A 16,622-nucleotide genomic window follows, 5' to 3' on the forward strand; every position below is an offset into this window, starting at 1 on the left:
AGGACTCGAACCTGTGTGCCCTGTATTGGCAGGCGGATTCTTAACCACTGCGCAACCAGGGAAGCCCGAGTAAGTGCTTTGTATGCCGGGATTTGTAGTCCGTGAAATACTCGTCTCAGCCAAGATGGCAGAGTTGCTAATGACGTGCCCCGAGGGAGTCTGGGTCGCAAGGGGATTGGGCGGTGCGGGGCTTCCGTGGGCGGGAAGCTAAGACCAGGTGTTACAACCATTCCGCTGAAAGAACCCGGAAGTCCTGAAGTCTCGCGAGATCCTGGCGGGGCCCAGCGGAAAGCAGGGCTCAGCTTAGTCACTAGGGGCGTCTGTTGGGGGCGGAGCTCTGTCCGGAGTGGGCCGGGAGTTTTTAGGTGCCGGCGTAGTGGTGTTTAGGCCGAGCTACCGCGGTGAGGAGCGAAACCGTGGCCATGAAGGAGGAGAAGGAGCATAGGCCTAAGGAGAAGCGAGTAACCCTCCTGACTCCCCCGGGAGCCACAGGCAGCGTCTGTGGGGCTTCGGGGGACAGCATCAAAGCGGAAGATAAGCAGGATCGGAACAAGGAGAAGAAAGAGGCGTTGAGCAAGGTGTCTGGCCGGCTGTCGGCCCAGGAGAGGGTGGGACGGTTCCGCCACCGGTGGAGGATGGTTGGGAAGGGGCTGCCTTCTTCCTCTCCCAGTCTCTTCCTCTGTTTCTTCACCTGAGTGAAAATCGCATCACCCTGTCTCATCCACTCGCCAGAAATGGGGGAGCCCCTCCCCGCCGAGCCCCGCGATGGGAGTGAGGGAGGGCGGGGGAATTACCGGACAAGAAGGATTTAGGTCAGAGCTGTGAGATTATAATGGGAGGGGGAGCGATAGTGAAAAGAATGAGGAATTGGAGGGGAATTATTGAATAGTGAAGAGGCCATCAAGGGTGGGAGTAGTTTGTGGTAGGAATATTAATAGAGGCTAGTTGAGGGAGTGGGTGGGTGGGGGATATTATGGTCTGGGGGCCAGATGGGTGCATCCTTATTTGGGGAGCAAGGAGGGAATTTGTGGTATTCCTTAGAATTTTAAATTCTTTATGCTGATTGAGTAAGGATTTTATTTTAGGATGTGTTGGATGTGGTAGGGAAATATTAATAAATCAAGAATTCATGGCACCCACAAAAGACCAGGGTTGGTTTACTAATTTCTTACCACTACTGCAAATAGGTGATAGAAAATGAGGCGAAGACCTAGTAAACTGTGGGGCTTCGGGTTAAGAGATTTTCCTTGCTCCAGGCAGTTCTCTTTTCTGAGAGTTGTTTTTTTTTTTTAAACTACGTTACTATTATGTTTGACTAATCATTCTGAGCTTTCTGAACATTCTCTTGGGTTTTTATAAGGGATCTCATCTTTTAAAGGCCAACTTTCTTCAGGGACAGTGATTCAGGTTTGACAGAAAATTGATTTGTACTAATTTTATTTTCCTTATTCATTTCTTAAGGTGGTAATACGGAGATTACCTCCCACTTTGACCAAGGAGCAGCTTCAGGAACATCTTCAGCCTATGCCTGAGCATGATTATTTTGAGTTCTTTTCTAATGATACTAGGTAAAATAAATAAATAAAAGAGGGAGGGGGTAAATGAAAAAGGTTTCTTCCATTCTTTTTTATCCTACTAATGTTTTCCATTTGATTTTTGAGCCTATCCTTTTAATATATGCATACTTGTAATTCAGTCAGACACCTGCAAGCACATTGACATAATTGCTTTCCTCCCTGCAGCCTGTATCCTCATATGTATGCCAGAGCATACATCAACTTTAAAAACCAGGAGGACATTATTTTGTTCAGGGATCGTTTCGATGGTTATGTATTCCTTGACAATAAAGGTAAGTCCTTTTAACTGAGGGGGGTGGTTTCTTTGTCATTTGTATGTTTAAGACAATGTGTGTATCACAGTGTTTTCTCAATGCCTTCATGGCACTTCTAAAATCCTGGGTGATAAGATGAGCAACATTTAAAGAGTTTTACACATTTGATAAGCTTATGACAGCCTTATAAATAGATAATATGACTTTTTTACAGTCCTCAGGTATTTGTATTAACCTGTAGTTTGTAGTTTCTGTAGTTTGATCAACTGAATGAAATTGCCACAGTTTTCTCCTCCTGTGACTGTTCTTTTGCCCGGTATTAGATGATCTGTTGTTTTGAGTATTTACTAGTTTCAACAGTGATACTGATAAATGACTCTTTAAACTTGTATGACAAATTTTAAATATTTACTTCTCATCTTGCTTCAAGGACCAACACTTATTTAAGTCAGATTCTTTATGTCAATAGTTGCCAGTTGGCGTACTGTTTAACATTCTAAGTTGTATATAATTAAAACATTGAACTTGATTTCCCACTTTTTATCTAGGAGTTTATAGGGAAGAAAAACTTCTGCCTTAACTCTCATTTTATTATCTGCTGCTTGCAACATTTAAGCCAGAGAATGTCCAAGCTTCCATCTGCCACTTTTCTTTTGGCTTTGCAGTCATAGGTGAATGATGTGTCTTTTTGTTAGGTTATGTTTTTTCAGTATTAGTTCAAAGTTAGTAAAAAGGAAATCTTTGTCAGGGAATATGCCAGTAAAAGTTGAAGGATTGCTACTGTGTTTGTCCAGCTTTTATTAATCCCCTCAAACCAGCTACTTCTCCACTCCAAGTTTATTCTAGTAGATAGCAGTGATTTCCTGGAAATCTGAGTTGTGTTTAACTTTTTTCCTCTCTTTTTTATCCCTTACATTTAAACAAGTGATAGATTTTGTCAGTTTATTGCTTTTTAATATCTTGTTCATCTAAACTTAGTAATACTTTCACACTTTATATCCTCATCACCTAATGCTTAGACAACCAGTCTCTAACCTTATAGGATTTTCCATTTTTTTCCACTTTCTGTATAATTTAGTCTTATATTGCCATGAAATTAATCTTTTTGAAAATAGTGACTTAAGATAGCAGTTGTGAAAAAAAGTCCAAATTCCTTAGTCTGGTAGTCAGCATCTTCCATAGTTTGGCCTCACTTCTGTTTTTTTCAGCCTGTCTTCCACAGTTTCCTTCTGTTTCAGTCTGGTTTATCTGTTCCTTCTCAAATATATCAGTTATTAAGGTAATATGATTCTGCATTCACTAGGATTTCTAAAATCTTGTTTCCTGTGTGACTGCTTTGTGATGCCTAATGGTCAGTTCTAGTAATTTATCCTGGCTTATGTTTACATGCCAAAGATCTAAGGATGGAATTTTATACCTTGTAATGACATTATTCTATAGCAGGGATCTGGTGTATTTTTCCAGTAGTCACTTGGGTTTGTTTTTTTTTTAATTGAGATATAACTCACATACCATAAAATTCAATGGTTTTTAGTATATTCACAAGTTTTGTAACCATTACCACTATGTAATTCCAGAATGTTTTCATCACTTCAAAAAGAATCCTGTATTCATTAGCAGTCATCTCCCATTCTCCTCTCCCCCTAGACCCTGGCAACCACTGATCTACTAACTATGGATTTCCTTATTCTGGACATTTCATATGAACTGAATCATACAATATGTGGCCTTTTGTGACTGCCTCTTTTACTTAGTATGTTTTCAAGGTTCATCCATGTTATAGTATGTATCATTACCTCATTGCTTTTTTTGTTTTTTTGCATTATTAAAAATTGTGGTAAAATGCACAAATAAAATTTACCATCTTAACCATTTTTAAATGTGCAGTTCAGTAGTGTTGAGTAAATTCACATTGTTCTGCAACCAATCTCTAGAACTTCTTGTAAGACTGAAACTCTACCTGTTAAACAACTCCGCATTTCTCCCTCCCCCAGCCTCTTGCAACTACATTCTACCTCTATGAACCACCCTTCTGTCTATGAAGTTGACCATTCTAGGTACCTCATATAAGTGGAATCATAGTATTTGACTTTTAGTGACTAGCTTATTTCACTTAGCATAATGTCCTCAAGGTTAATCCATGTTGTAGCATGTGTCAGAATCTCCTTTTCCATTGTATGTATATACTTCATTTTCTTTATCCATTCATCTGTTGAGGGACATTTGGCTATTGTGAATAATGCTGCTATGAATGTACAGACATCTGTTCAAGTCTCTGCTTTCACTTCTTTTGAATACATACCCAAAAGTGGAATTGCGGGGTCATATGGTAATTCTATTTTTAATTTTTTTGAGGAACCACCATACTGTTTTCCATAGTGGGTGCACCATTTTATATTCCCACCAGCAATGCATGAAGGTTCTAATTTCTCCATGTCCTTGCCAACACTTGCTATTTTCTGGGGGTTTTTTTCCCCTTTAATAGTGATCATTCTGACAGGTATAAGATGGTATTTCATTGATTTTGATTTTTTTGGTTTTGATTGGCATTTCCCTAATGATTAGTGAGGTAATAGTTTAATCTTTTCATATGCTTGAGCACATAGCATCTTTCCATTTGCTTATTAGCCATTTGTATACCATCTCTGGAGAAATGTCTATTCGAGTCCTTTGAACATTTTTTAATCAGATTATTTGGGGTTTTTTTTTGTTGAGTTGTAGGAGTTCTTTACGTATTCTGTATATTGACCCCTTATCAGATCTATGATTTGCAAATATTTTCTCCAATTCTATAGGCTTCCTTTTCTCTCTGTTGATTATGTCCCTAGATGCACAAAAGTTCTTAATTTTTTTTTAAATTTATTTTTTTTTTATTTTTGGCTGCATTGGGTCTTTGTTGCTGCGCACAGGCTTTCTCTAGTTGTGGAGAGTGGAGCTGCTCTTCGTTGTGGTGCGCGCGCTTCTCATTGCGGTGGCTTCTCTTGTTGTGGAGCATGGGCTCTAGGCACACGGGCTTCAGTAGTTGTGGCACGTGGGCTCAGTAGTTGTGGCTCGCGGGCTCTAGAGCACAGGCTCAGGAGTTGTGGCTCACAGGCTTAGTTGCTCCATGGCATGTGGGATCTTCCTGGACCAGGGCTCGAACCCATGTCCCCTGCATTGGCAGGCGGATTCCCAACCACTGTGCCACCAGGGAAGCCCCAGAAGTTCTTAATTTTGATGTAGCACAGTTTATCTATTTTTCACTTTTGTTGCCTGTGCTTTTGGTGTCTCCTGGTGTATTTTTTAATAACAGCTTTACTGAGATATAATGCATATGCCATAAAATCCACCCTTTTAAAGTGTACAGTTCAGTGTTTTTTAGTATATTCACAGAGTTGTGCAGCTGTCGCCACAATCTAATTTTAGAACACGTTTCTCTAAAGAGAAACCTCGTACCCGTTAGCTGTTACTCCTCATCTCTAGACAAGCACTAACCTACTTTCTATCTCTATAGCTTTACCTGTTCTAGAGATTTCTGATGTATATTTTTGCACTTATAAAAAATCAATTTTATTAAGGTATAATTTACATATTAAAATGCATCCATTTTATGGGTGCATTTGGTGACTTTTGACATACTTATACTCCTGTATAATCAGTATTGTGATCTGGTTTTTTTGTTTGTTTGTTTGTTTGTTTTGGCCATGCTGCATGGCTTGCAGGATCTTAGTTCCCCCACTAGGGATTGAACCTAGGCCCCCTGCAATGAAAGTGCCGAGTACTAACCACTGGATTGCCAGGGAATTCCCTCTGATGTATTTTTTAAATGAAAATTAGTTTGTAGATTTTTTCCCCCACATATCACACTTTAGAAGTTGAATTTAAATGAGTATTTTAATTCCCTCCCATATCTTTTCACTAAGTTATCAGTATGAACTGGGGGCTCCTTTGGTAGCATGTTGATTTTAGTTGTGCCGATGTGATTTATGCCTGTTGGGAGACCTATTCAGACCACTGTCATCAAAGGAGGCCTAGAGAGTGGTGGGTTGAGTCTCTGGTATCCACTTTGGACATTTTCTTTCCTACAACAAGTATGCTATTTTTTCTAAACAGGTCAGGAATATCCTGCCATAGTAGAATTTGCACCTTTTCAAAAAGCTGCAAAAAAGAAGACTAAGAAAAGAGATACTAAAGTTGGGACTATCGATGATGGTACAGTATAGCTCTAGTTATGTAATGCTAATGCCATGGTTTTTTTAATTTAATTTTTATTTTATATTGGAATATAGTTGATTTACAATGTTGTGTTAGTTTCAGGTGTACAGCAAAGTGATTCTGTTATACATATACATATATTCATTCTTTTTCAGGTTCTTTTCCCATATGGGTTATTACAGAATATTGAGTAGAATTCCCTGTGTTGTATATATAGTGGGGCCATGGGTTTTTTAAAAATATTACCTTTGTGGGAATTAAGTGGGCTCCAATCTTTTAAATTAAGAAAACATAGGAAATAAAGTTCATGAGAAATGTAATTCACTGATGAAAGCTTTGCTTGTTAGAATGGAGGTGGGTTTCCTCTAGTTTTCACTGTCTTTGGCTAATGGCTTTTCATCCCTTCACCATTAAGCAATATATTTTGACTGTTGAGTAGTAAATCACCTTAGGTATATTCATTAGAAGACAATGGGAAAAAATCAGATGTTTCAAATTACAACTCCTTGAGGCCTCTTACCATTTTTATGATTATTTATTTGACTTTTGGTTTCCATTTTTATAAAGAGGAAGTGTTATCATGGAGAGCTGTGATGGAAAAATTTCTATACTTGAGTAACTTAATATAAAATATCTGTAGTGGCCAGTCCTGTTTTCTAGGCTTTGAATATGCAGTTAACTGCACACATAGTAATTACATTGAACTGAAATACTGGAACTAAAAAACTGAAATAATTGCCATTTATGGTAAACTGGATCCAGATTTTGAGATCTCTGTAATGTGGTTGTGTTGGCTAAGGACTTAACTGCAATATTTTATATCAGATTGGCATTTTAGAATCAACTAGTTTGGTTTCCATTATTTATTACTATAATGGGTATTTTATAAGGAAAACACAGAAAAGACTCAACACACAGCTGCTTATTGATTGTATCATAGATTCAGACTGTGAAGACTAGATCAAGTGACATGCTCCACAGTGCATGCTCCAGATACAACATGATGACTCAGATGTGTTACCCTTTCTGATGTCAGAGGCATCTAGGAAAGAATTCCAGAAGTTACCATCACCTCTACTGCCACATCTAGGACACCTGCCCTCATTTATCTGTTTAGAACACCCGATTTTCATATGCTGAGTTTAATTAAAGTGAGGTGTACTGATGCAGAAACTGCTTACATGCTATACATGATAGTCTCTGAAGGTCCCATAACTATAGCTTGCAGTTTTCCCATAGATAATATTTCCTATTTTGTTTAAAGTCTGCTATATTTTCTATTTACTTAAACAATTATTTAGATCCAGAATATAGAAAATTTTTGGAAAGTTATGCTGCAGATAATGAGAAAATGACATCTACTCCAGAGACGCTGCTAGAGGAAATAGAAGCAAAAAATAGAGAATTAATAGGTAAGTGGGCAAAAGGAATTAAGGGCAACAGCTTTTTCATCAGAAGACCTGTCAGACTCCCACTTCTGTCACTTGGTAGCTGTTTGACCATGGGAAAGGCACTAACTTCTTTAAGACTCTGTTTGTTCTACTATAAAGTGCAGATAATACCTGCCTGACAGGATTATGAGAATGCATTGATAAGATGGGAAAAATTCTGACTTATTTAGTGCCACACAAGTGTAACAGAAGTATAAAAAGTTTGAAGACCCATATAGGACCTTAAGATGCTGGTAAGCCTTTGAAGATCAATTGGCGTTTTCTAGTAATAAGCTCATATTCCTAAAAAAAATTTTGACCTGAAATGTCAAAAAATGAAGTTAGTTACTGCAAAATTGAAAATCACTTGAGAAATTCTAGCTTGGATGTTGGTTTTAGTAGTTGTCACTACTATATCAGCTCTAAACATAAGCATAGCCTCTGACCCAGGATTTCCACTCCTAGGAATTTATCCTAGGAAGGAAGTATGCTTTTCAAAAAGCTAGCTACAAGGTTAGATAGCATTGTTCAGAATATTGAAGAATGAATTAAATATTCTTCTAAAACTTGGTTTTTATTAATGGATGCATAGTATAAGCCCATCTCTGATACTTTCCATAGAATAAATTCCCAGAAGTGGAATTATGGGGTCAAAAGTATTAGATATTTTTAGCTCCTTACCGCAGTTTCTTCCTGGTTGAGCAAATTTATACTCCCATCTGTAAAACAAGAGAATGTCCTTTGCACTTTATTCTCACTGGCCGGGAATTGCTCTTTTTAATAATTGTTTTATTGTTTTAATTTGAATTTCTTAACTTTTAAAAAATTATCTTAAACCTTCAGAATCGAAATAGAATACTGTAAAACTTCTTTCCAATAATATAGTTGTGAACTTACTGTTTAAGGGGTGTAGTTTTCCCACCTTGGGTGGTTGGCAGGGAATGTCAGAAAACGGAATCCTTTCTAGGGGTTGATTAAGTATTATTAATAATCTGTTTACATTTATGTAGCTAAAAAGACAACCCCACTTTTGAGCTTCCTGAAAAACAAGCAGGTAAACCTTTTGTTTTTATAGTTCTCTCAATACTTCTATTTCATTGGTTTGCATTCTGTGAATATAAGAGCATTGGGATCCTCTAGGAGAGAGCTGCTTTTTCTACCATTATTCTTTAAAGATTTGGTTCATTGGCCTCACCCTCTGGCCCTCTCCTTCACTCTGGTTGTTGGACCAAACATTCACTCTGCAAAACCAGGGAGTCCTTAGCTTGCTCCAGAGACACTCTCTTGATTTCCTGAAAGCCTCTGGATAATGTAGTAAGGCAGCATTGGGAGACTCTGATTTAGCAGGCCCTGGTCTTTATTCTCTCTCATATTTTGAATGGGGTGGGGAGAGGGTTAAGGAGATAGAAAATGGGAAGGAAAGATGATACAGTTAAGTGGGTGCCCACCATACCTTCAAGACTAAGTTTTTGGTGGCAGTTATCTTGTTTGAAGGTTTGTGTTGATGTTTCTTTCTAGAGGATGAGAGAAGAAAAGAGAGAAGAAAGAAGGAGGCGAGAAATAGAAAGAAAAAGACAAAGAGAAGAAGAGAGGAGGAAATGGAAAGAAGAAGAGAAACGAAAAAGGAAAGATATAGAAAAGCTAAAGAAGATAGACAGAGTTCCAGAAAGGGACAAATTAAAGGATGAACCAAAGATTAAGGTATGAAAATAACTTAAACTGACTGCATGTTGCTGAAAATTGCATGTACTGTATCTACTTCTTCAAATATGCATGCATCTTGTGTTGGTGTAAACAGTTTTTTTGGTTTTGTTTTTGTCTTTTTTTGGGGGGGAGTGAATCAACAGAAGCCTTTCCTATAATAGTAATAGTATTATTCTTTTAATTTAAGATAATTTAAAAGATTAAGTAGTTTACATGGTATTCAGTGCAGTTCTGTGTTATTTTTAATCATTGAAAATGTTCAATTTTGGATTATTATTTTCTCATTTCTTCATAAATATGGGCTTAGGGCTGGCTGGCATGAATTACGGGTTTTATTCAGCTTTTCCTTCATTTTTGATACATGAAGTTGCCTCATCTGTTTGTTTTCCACTGTCCTCAGGTACACAGGTTTCTGTTACAAGCTGTGAATCAGAAAAATGTAAGGACCAAGTACATGATACAGAGCACCTAGTATCATGTCACACACACAGGTCTTAGTTAATAAGTCCTTTTGGTGGTGGTGGTAGTGTTACCTGTAGAAAACCCCTTCAGACTGACCTAAGTCTTCTTAAAAGCTGAGCCATTTTAAATTCCTACTTTAGAAGGAAGCTCAGATGACTTGCTGATGCTCTGCTGTGTACCCAGGAGCTTCAACAGTATACAGCTAGAGGACAACCATGCCTAAAGAGCTCTTTCCCTTCTCTTCTTTTTGTATGCCTCTCATAACTGGCTGCCTTGTGGGAGTACTAGGGATATACCCCCTGCATTACGTCCTTTCCCCTCTCACAGGATTCCCCATGTTACCTTCTTGCATCTACCTGGGAATCTGTGAGCAGATTCTGATTAATATATTGCATGTAGGAAGAGGAAAACCTATAGAAAGATCCCAGCCTTGCTACTTCCCTTCTGAGGGCATGGCTTGGCAGCCCTTGCTTCAGCGAACTTCCTGGGGAAGTACTTGTACCTAGTACTTCAGAGAAAGTCAAAGAAAGTCTCACAGAGGTGATGGCAGGGTCTCCTTTTACCTCCTCAAAATTCAGTCGTTCATGTGGCTAGGGTTCCCCTAGGCTCTCCAGGACTCATTATTGGTGATAAGGGGCTTGGCGGCAGGCTGGGGAGGTTCCCATCTTAATTCCTTCTAGTGATTTCTCTGTCCGCCATGCCACAAGTGACTTGACTTGCTATTTCTGTCAGCAAGGCAGAAGGTAGAGCCAGCCATGCTAGAGATATCCGTTAATGTTCTTATTAGAGTAATGAACATCTTGGCTTCTAACAAAGATGTTCATTAGAGAAATAAGAACACTTCCAGTGAAACCTGCACATGGTATCCGCACTTTACACTGGTGCCTTCTTAGTGTCCAGTTTGGACTCACCATTTGCAGTGGCTGTCTGTGTGCTGAAATACTTCATGCTTAAGTCTTGTGGTGCTTCGCCTCTTGCTTGGTGGCTTGTATGATGCCTTCACCCTGAGATGAAACTTACTATGATGCCTTCACTCTGAGACTTGAAATTCTTCTATTTTCCTAAAAATCTCTCTGAATATCCAAAACTTGGGGGTATTCTAGAGAGATTTATAGCAGTGGCATGACAAAGAAATTTTTGTTAGCAATTTGGACTTTATAAACCACTTCTAGTTTAGAATTGCATTCTGTCATATACATGACATTGAGCAGAATTCCTATTCAGTAGAGATGGAACTTCACAGTTCCATTGTATGAGGTATTTGGATTTTTAAATCAAATGCCAAATAATTTTTGCTTTTCATCTCTAATGATAATATGATCGTACCATCATAAGTATGTAACTACTCTCAGACTCAAGGCAAAATTATTCCTGCAATGGATCTCTCCTTTGGTGACCAAGGTATTTGTCATTGTAATTACTACGTAAAAATAGTCCAGCAGTAATGATCTGCTTAGCATTTTAAATTCATACCATATTTTCCTATCAAGTTATGCCAACATGCTGGGCTACAGAAGGCATACTTGAAAGTGTACGTTGGTGTACTTAAAGGTTGACCCATTTAAGCCAAAGGAGTCTTGATCCTATTGCCACAAAGTGATTAAACCACTTCATTTGAGTGGATAACACTTTCACATTAATAGCGTCCTTTTAGCAAATTACTGCTCCCGTGCACTAGTTGTTCACCTGAAAGTTTATGAGTACCTTCAGAGAGACAGGGGCCTTCTATAGCCTAAATTGAAAATATTTAGTATATTATTTTCTTTGGTAGAATCAGAAGACAATGTCCCACCCTTCAAAATAAACTTAAATTTGTTCTCTTTAAAGCTGCTCAAGAAGCCAGAAAAAGGCGATGAAAAAGAATTGGACAAAAGAGAAAAGGTCAAGAAATTGGACAAAGAGAATCTGAGTGATGAAAGAGCCAGTGGGCAGAGTTGTCCATTGCCCAAACGTTCTGATGGTGAATTTAAAGATGAAAAGCCTAAGAGGTCGGTAGTCGAGGGCTCTTTGGTACATTTGTTTTTGATATGTTTCTAGGTACTAGTTTTACTGCTACTTTGTGGACTTTTACCTGAATCAAGATACTTGGTTTTACGAGGTGTAGGGGGATGAGGAGGACAGGTTTCAAATATTTTAGTATCTTAATCTGGGTGAATGACTTTGGGGGTTTTTTAAAATTGTTTTTCAAAATACTAGAAGTTTTTTTTTAAATGCTGCTCCAAAAGTTCAACCTCATTGTAGTGGCCAAGTCAGGATCAGAATGTTCCTGCATTTGTGATTAGAAGAGCTTTGAGGGTGCATTCTCAGATTTGTTTTTCACGCAGACCTGAAGATGAGAGTGGCAGAGAATACAGGGAGAGGGAGCGGGATTATGAACGAGACCAAGAGCGCGCCCTGCGGGAAAGAGAGAGGCTGAAGCGGCAGGAGGAAGAGCGCCGCAGGCAGAAGGAGCGCTATGAGAAAGAGAAGGCTTTTAAAAGAAAGGAAGAAGAAATGAAAAAAGAGAAAGAAGCCCTTCGGGATAAAGGAAAGAAGCCTGAAAGTACAGAACCAGTAGGCAGCTCAGAAAAAACTGAAAAGAAAGAGGAAGTGGTTAAGAGAGATCGCATAAGAAACAAGGTGCTGCTTTTCTTTAAACTTATTTTCATGAGGATATTTTTTCTTTTCCTGCAAGTATAAAGGAAAGGGCTAGCTCGTTGTTCATTATAGAATTTTAGGGGAACTTTAACTATCTGCACCTTTTTTTCAGTCTTGGTGGGGTCCTTTTATTAACTTATTGTTAATGAGTTTGTGTATGTATTTCAAACACACACAAAAGTAGAGAGAACAGAGGAATAATGTGATGTACCCATCACCCAGCTTCAGCAATTATCACCTCATGGCCAATCTTCTTTCTACTGCAGCCTATCTTACTCCTACTAGATTATTTTCAAGCAAATCCTAGACAGATAATTTCTTCTTTAAATACGTCAATATTAAGAGTAAAGACCTTTTTTTTTTTGGCCACACCCCGAGGCGGCATGCGTGATCTTAGTTCCCCAGCGAGAGATCGAACCTGTAACCCTGCAGTGGAAGTGTGGAGTTTTAACCACTGGACTGCCAGGGAAGTCCCAAAGACTCTTTTCCTTTTTCTTTTTTTTTTTTTTTTTTTTTTTTTTTTTTTTTTTTTTTTTTTTTTTTTGCGGTACGCGGGCCTCTCACTGTTGTGGCCTCTCCCGTTGCGGAGCACAGGCTCCGGATGCGCAGGCTCAGCGGCCATGGCTCACGGGCCCAGCTGCTCCGCGGCATGTGGGATCTTCCCAGACTGGGGCACGAACCCGCGTCCCCTGCGTTGGCAGGCAGACTCTGAACCACTGCGCCACCAGGGAAGCCCAAGACTCTTTTTCTTAAAAAATAACCCTAATAGCATTTTGTCACCAGAAAAAAAAACAAAACTGACAGTAACTCCTTAGCATCCTACCTACTCAGTGTTCAGATTTTCCCAATTGTCTCATTAACATCTTTTTTATAGGCTCTAAACAAGGTCCACAAACTGTATTTGCTTGAAATGTTCCCTTAAGTGTCTTTTAATCTAAACAATTCCTCCTCCTCTTGTTTTCCTACCATTTATTTGTTGCAGAATCCAATTTGCCCTCTAGAGCTTCTAACTGTCCAGATAGGCTAATTACATCCCTGTGGTATCATTTAACATGTTCCTCTACCTTCTGTGTTTCCTTGAAAACCAGTAGTCATATCTAGAGCAGGGTCAGCAAATTTTTTCTGTCAAGGGCCAGATGGTAAATATTTCAGGCTTTGTGGGCCATGTGGTCTCTGTCACAACCAGTAAGCTTTGTAGGAAAATAGGCATAGACAACATGTAAAAGAATAAGCCTGGCTGTGTGCCAATCAAACTTTATTCACAAAAACAGGTGGCCCCTCATCTAGAGGCCTGAATATATTCAGACTCAATTGTTGGCAAGAATACTTGATAGGTGGTGGTGTGCAATTCCTACTGCATCATATCAGGAAGCATACAATGTCTGGGTATCCTTTTATTGTGATGTTAAGATTGATCAGTAGTAATCGTATTATGGTTATGGGATAGGATGTCCTTGCTCTTAAGATACACAAGCTGAAATATTTAGCAATGAAGGGTCATGATGTCTGCACTTACTCTCAGATGGTTCTGCAAAAATATAATGTGTCTATATACGTGTATGCCTGCACACACTAGAGTCGGAAAAGGCACATGTGACAAAATGTTAACCATCGTGAATCTAGAAGGGTATGAGGTATTTGTTGTACAAGTTTGGCAACATTTCTATAGATTAAACATTTTTTAAGATAAAAAGTTGGAAAAACAACTGATCAATTAGTTCAGGTATTATAAGCCTGATCCGTATATTATAAAAACTTTTATCAGCCTTTCTCCTAATAATTTTGTTTAGATGCGTTATTTCATAAGGTGGAGGAAAGGCAAGGAAAACATTTGATCCTTTCCCTTTATTTACAGTATTCAGAGTAATGAGTTGGTGTCCCAGCAACTTGTAGGGGCTATCCATGAGTTTTGTTCTGTTTGGTCTTTAAGAACTTGTGGATTTAGAAATATTTGGTGTACTCCAGCTTGTTACTATCAGTAATTGTCCTTGTTGATGTTTAAATTGTCCCATCTTTGCACAGTAGGAGCCCCATCATCTTTTTCTTTAAATGCTACGCAGCAGTCTCATTTGTTTTAACGTTTCATCTTGTTAAAATAGTGAAATATTTTGCTGGAATTTTTCACTTGGGAATAATGCTTTAAGGCTAACTTTCATACGTCAGAGAGAAAGGGCAAGGAAGGCTCATGTCGTGTTTTATTGAATTTGAAAAAAGGCCTATACATTTAAGTTTTCCAGGGTCATACTGTCATAACCAAACACATTACTTGAACTGAGGGGTACCTCGTGACTTTACTGAGGATTATTTAGGAACCTGAGATCTAAAGTGCCACCTAGAGAGTCTCAAGCTAGGCTGTTACCTTGTTAAACCTGAATAAAGAGACGGTCATATTTGTGCTAAGTTACAAGGGTCTGAGCTCATAACTTCAGGGAGGTCTTCATTTAAGACTTTGTATTCTTTATTATTGTTGTTTTTACTCCTAAAATTTTCTCAGGTGGTGGTGCATTTTAAAGTCAGTTTACTGATGGGGAAGAGAGATAGCCAGTGGCCATGGTTTCTAAGGAAAAACTATTCAAGCTGATTCAGTTCATCTTGAGATGGTTAAGAAAATTAGGCAGTAGACTTATCAAAAATTTACTCTAGGCATATAAAATAGTACTTATTTTTAACTGTTGCTTAAAAAGTGAAACGGTGGTTTTTCTTTGTAGATAGGGGAAAGGAAGCAGGCAGTTTGAAGCAAATTAACCATCGACACTTACTGTCATGTACTGTGCCCTCACATTTTGGTCTTGTGTGGGTTCTTTTTGGTGTATATCAATATATAACTTATGACTCTGAAAATCCCCTGTACATGCTTAGTAGCAATGTTGTAACATTAACATTTCATTTTACTTTAGGATCGCCCAGCAATGCAGCTTTACCAGCCAGGAGCTCGAAGCCGAAATCGACTCTGTCCCCATGATGACAGCACCAAGTCTGGAGATTCAACCATAGAAAAAAAGCAGGAAAGTGGTATTAGCCATAGAAAAGAAGGAAGCGAGGAGTGATAGGTCCAAATGGCCTTAGGTGTCCTGACTGTCTAGGCAGCCAAAGAGCACGAATTAAGAAATCCAGAAGTGCCTTCAGGGCAAAGGAATAGAGAGAGAGAAAGGGGGTCGCTGTGCTGGTGGGGTACACTGCAGAGGAGTATGTTTTGCGTCAAAGCAGGAACCCGATTGCAGGTTCAGATTGGAAGTACAATTTCATTTTTTATGCAGTTCCTACAAATTAACTTTAAAGTGTCAGACAAAGCTGAGGGAGAGGACATACATTGCAATTTGCAGGCAGGAAACGTCAAGAGAGGACTTAATTAGGTATGACACAAGAAGAAGACACGGGAACTGACTCTAAAAGCAAAAGGTTTTGTTAATCCTGGATTGAATTTTCTTAATTTCAGTGGAGCAGAGTCACTTTGCAGTCTTGTTCAGATCTAGTTACAGTCATTGTTGGTGATAACCGTTGACTTTGTGTAGTGTAGAAGCAACAAGCATGTAATTGTAATACAAGTACAGTGAGGGATATAACAGATTTTCGCTTCTGCAAAAATTGAAATAGTCATGTCATGTCTATATCCCATGTCCTAAAGTTTTAGGATTAGTTTTAGTTTTTGGTTTGCTTATGTGAGCTTAGCATAAAAAAACCTTTTTTAACATCTCCTTTTGCCTTTAGCAATTTTTATATTACTAAAGTTTGACCCTTAGTTGGGGCTTGACAATCCGGTCTTTGTTTTATCTTAGGTCTGGAGCAGAGTGCCTACCGTCTCCAGGAAGGAAACTGAACCAATATTTGTTCCTATTAAATAGCAACTTTTAATCTTAGCTTGTTTTGCGTCGATGTCAATAAATATCAATTATCACTCAAGTACAAAGCTAAGTGTTTATTAACTTTACAAAATAGCTGTTAGTTTTGAGAAATTAAACTTTTTTTTTTTTTTTTTTTGCGGTACGCGGGCCTCTCACTGCTGCGGCCTCTCCCGTTGTGGAGCACAGGCTCCGGACGCGCAGGCTCAGCGGCCATGGCTCACGGGCCCAGCCGCTCTGCGGCATGTGGGATCTTCCCGGACCGGGGCACGAACCCGCGTCCCCTGCATCAGCAGGCGGACTCCCAACCACTGCGCCACCAGGGAAGCCTGAGAAATTAAACTTTTGATACTTAACTAACCTTTTGGGAATTTTGAAAGTGGATGAATGATATTTGTTACTACCTTCACTAGCACTATGCCTATATTTTGCTCACCAAGAAGACCAAATCATGGTTCACCACTCTTGTTCCATAAGAACCAAAATGTCTGGACAACATCCTTGAACTGCTGCTTCATTTCCATC

The 16,622-nt window shown here is 38.9% G+C and overlaps 1 protein-coding gene across 3 annotated transcripts; it reads left to right on the forward strand.

Annotated features, from left to right (window-relative positions):
• The first annotated feature begins 296 nt into the window (after positions 1–296).
• UPF3B (UPF3B regulator of nonsense mediated mRNA decay) lies at positions 297–16,206 on the forward strand. 3 transcript variants are annotated; one of them, XM_081222582.1, is made up of 11 exons: positions 297–578; positions 1,462–1,568; positions 1,743–1,849; positions 5,924–6,022; positions 7,327–7,437; positions 8,466–8,509; positions 8,974–9,156; positions 9,560–9,598; positions 11,449–11,609; positions 11,946–12,240; positions 15,156–16,206. In XM_081222582.1, the coding sequence occupies exons 1-11, from the start codon at positions 423–425 to the stop codon at positions 15,303–15,305; spliced, it is 1,452 nt and encodes a 483-aa protein (XP_081078708.1). In that variant the 5' UTR covers positions 297–422; the 3' UTR covers positions 15,306–16,206. The 3 variants fall into 3 exon arrangements, with proteins under 3 accessions (XP_081078708.1, XP_081078709.1, XP_081078710.1); XM_081222583.1 differs by lacking the exon at positions 9,560–9,598; XM_081222584.1 differs by lacking the exon at positions 5,924–6,022 and having other exon boundaries at positions 299–578; positions 15,156–16,205.
• Positions 16,207–16,622: the final 416 nt, after the last annotated feature.

Source organism: Mesoplodon bidens, assembly GCF_964165515.1.
Source record: "Mesoplodon bidens genome assembly, chromosome: X".
Classification (NCBI taxonomy): domain Eukaryota; kingdom Metazoa; phylum Chordata; class Mammalia; order Artiodactyla; family Ziphiidae; genus Mesoplodon; species Mesoplodon bidens.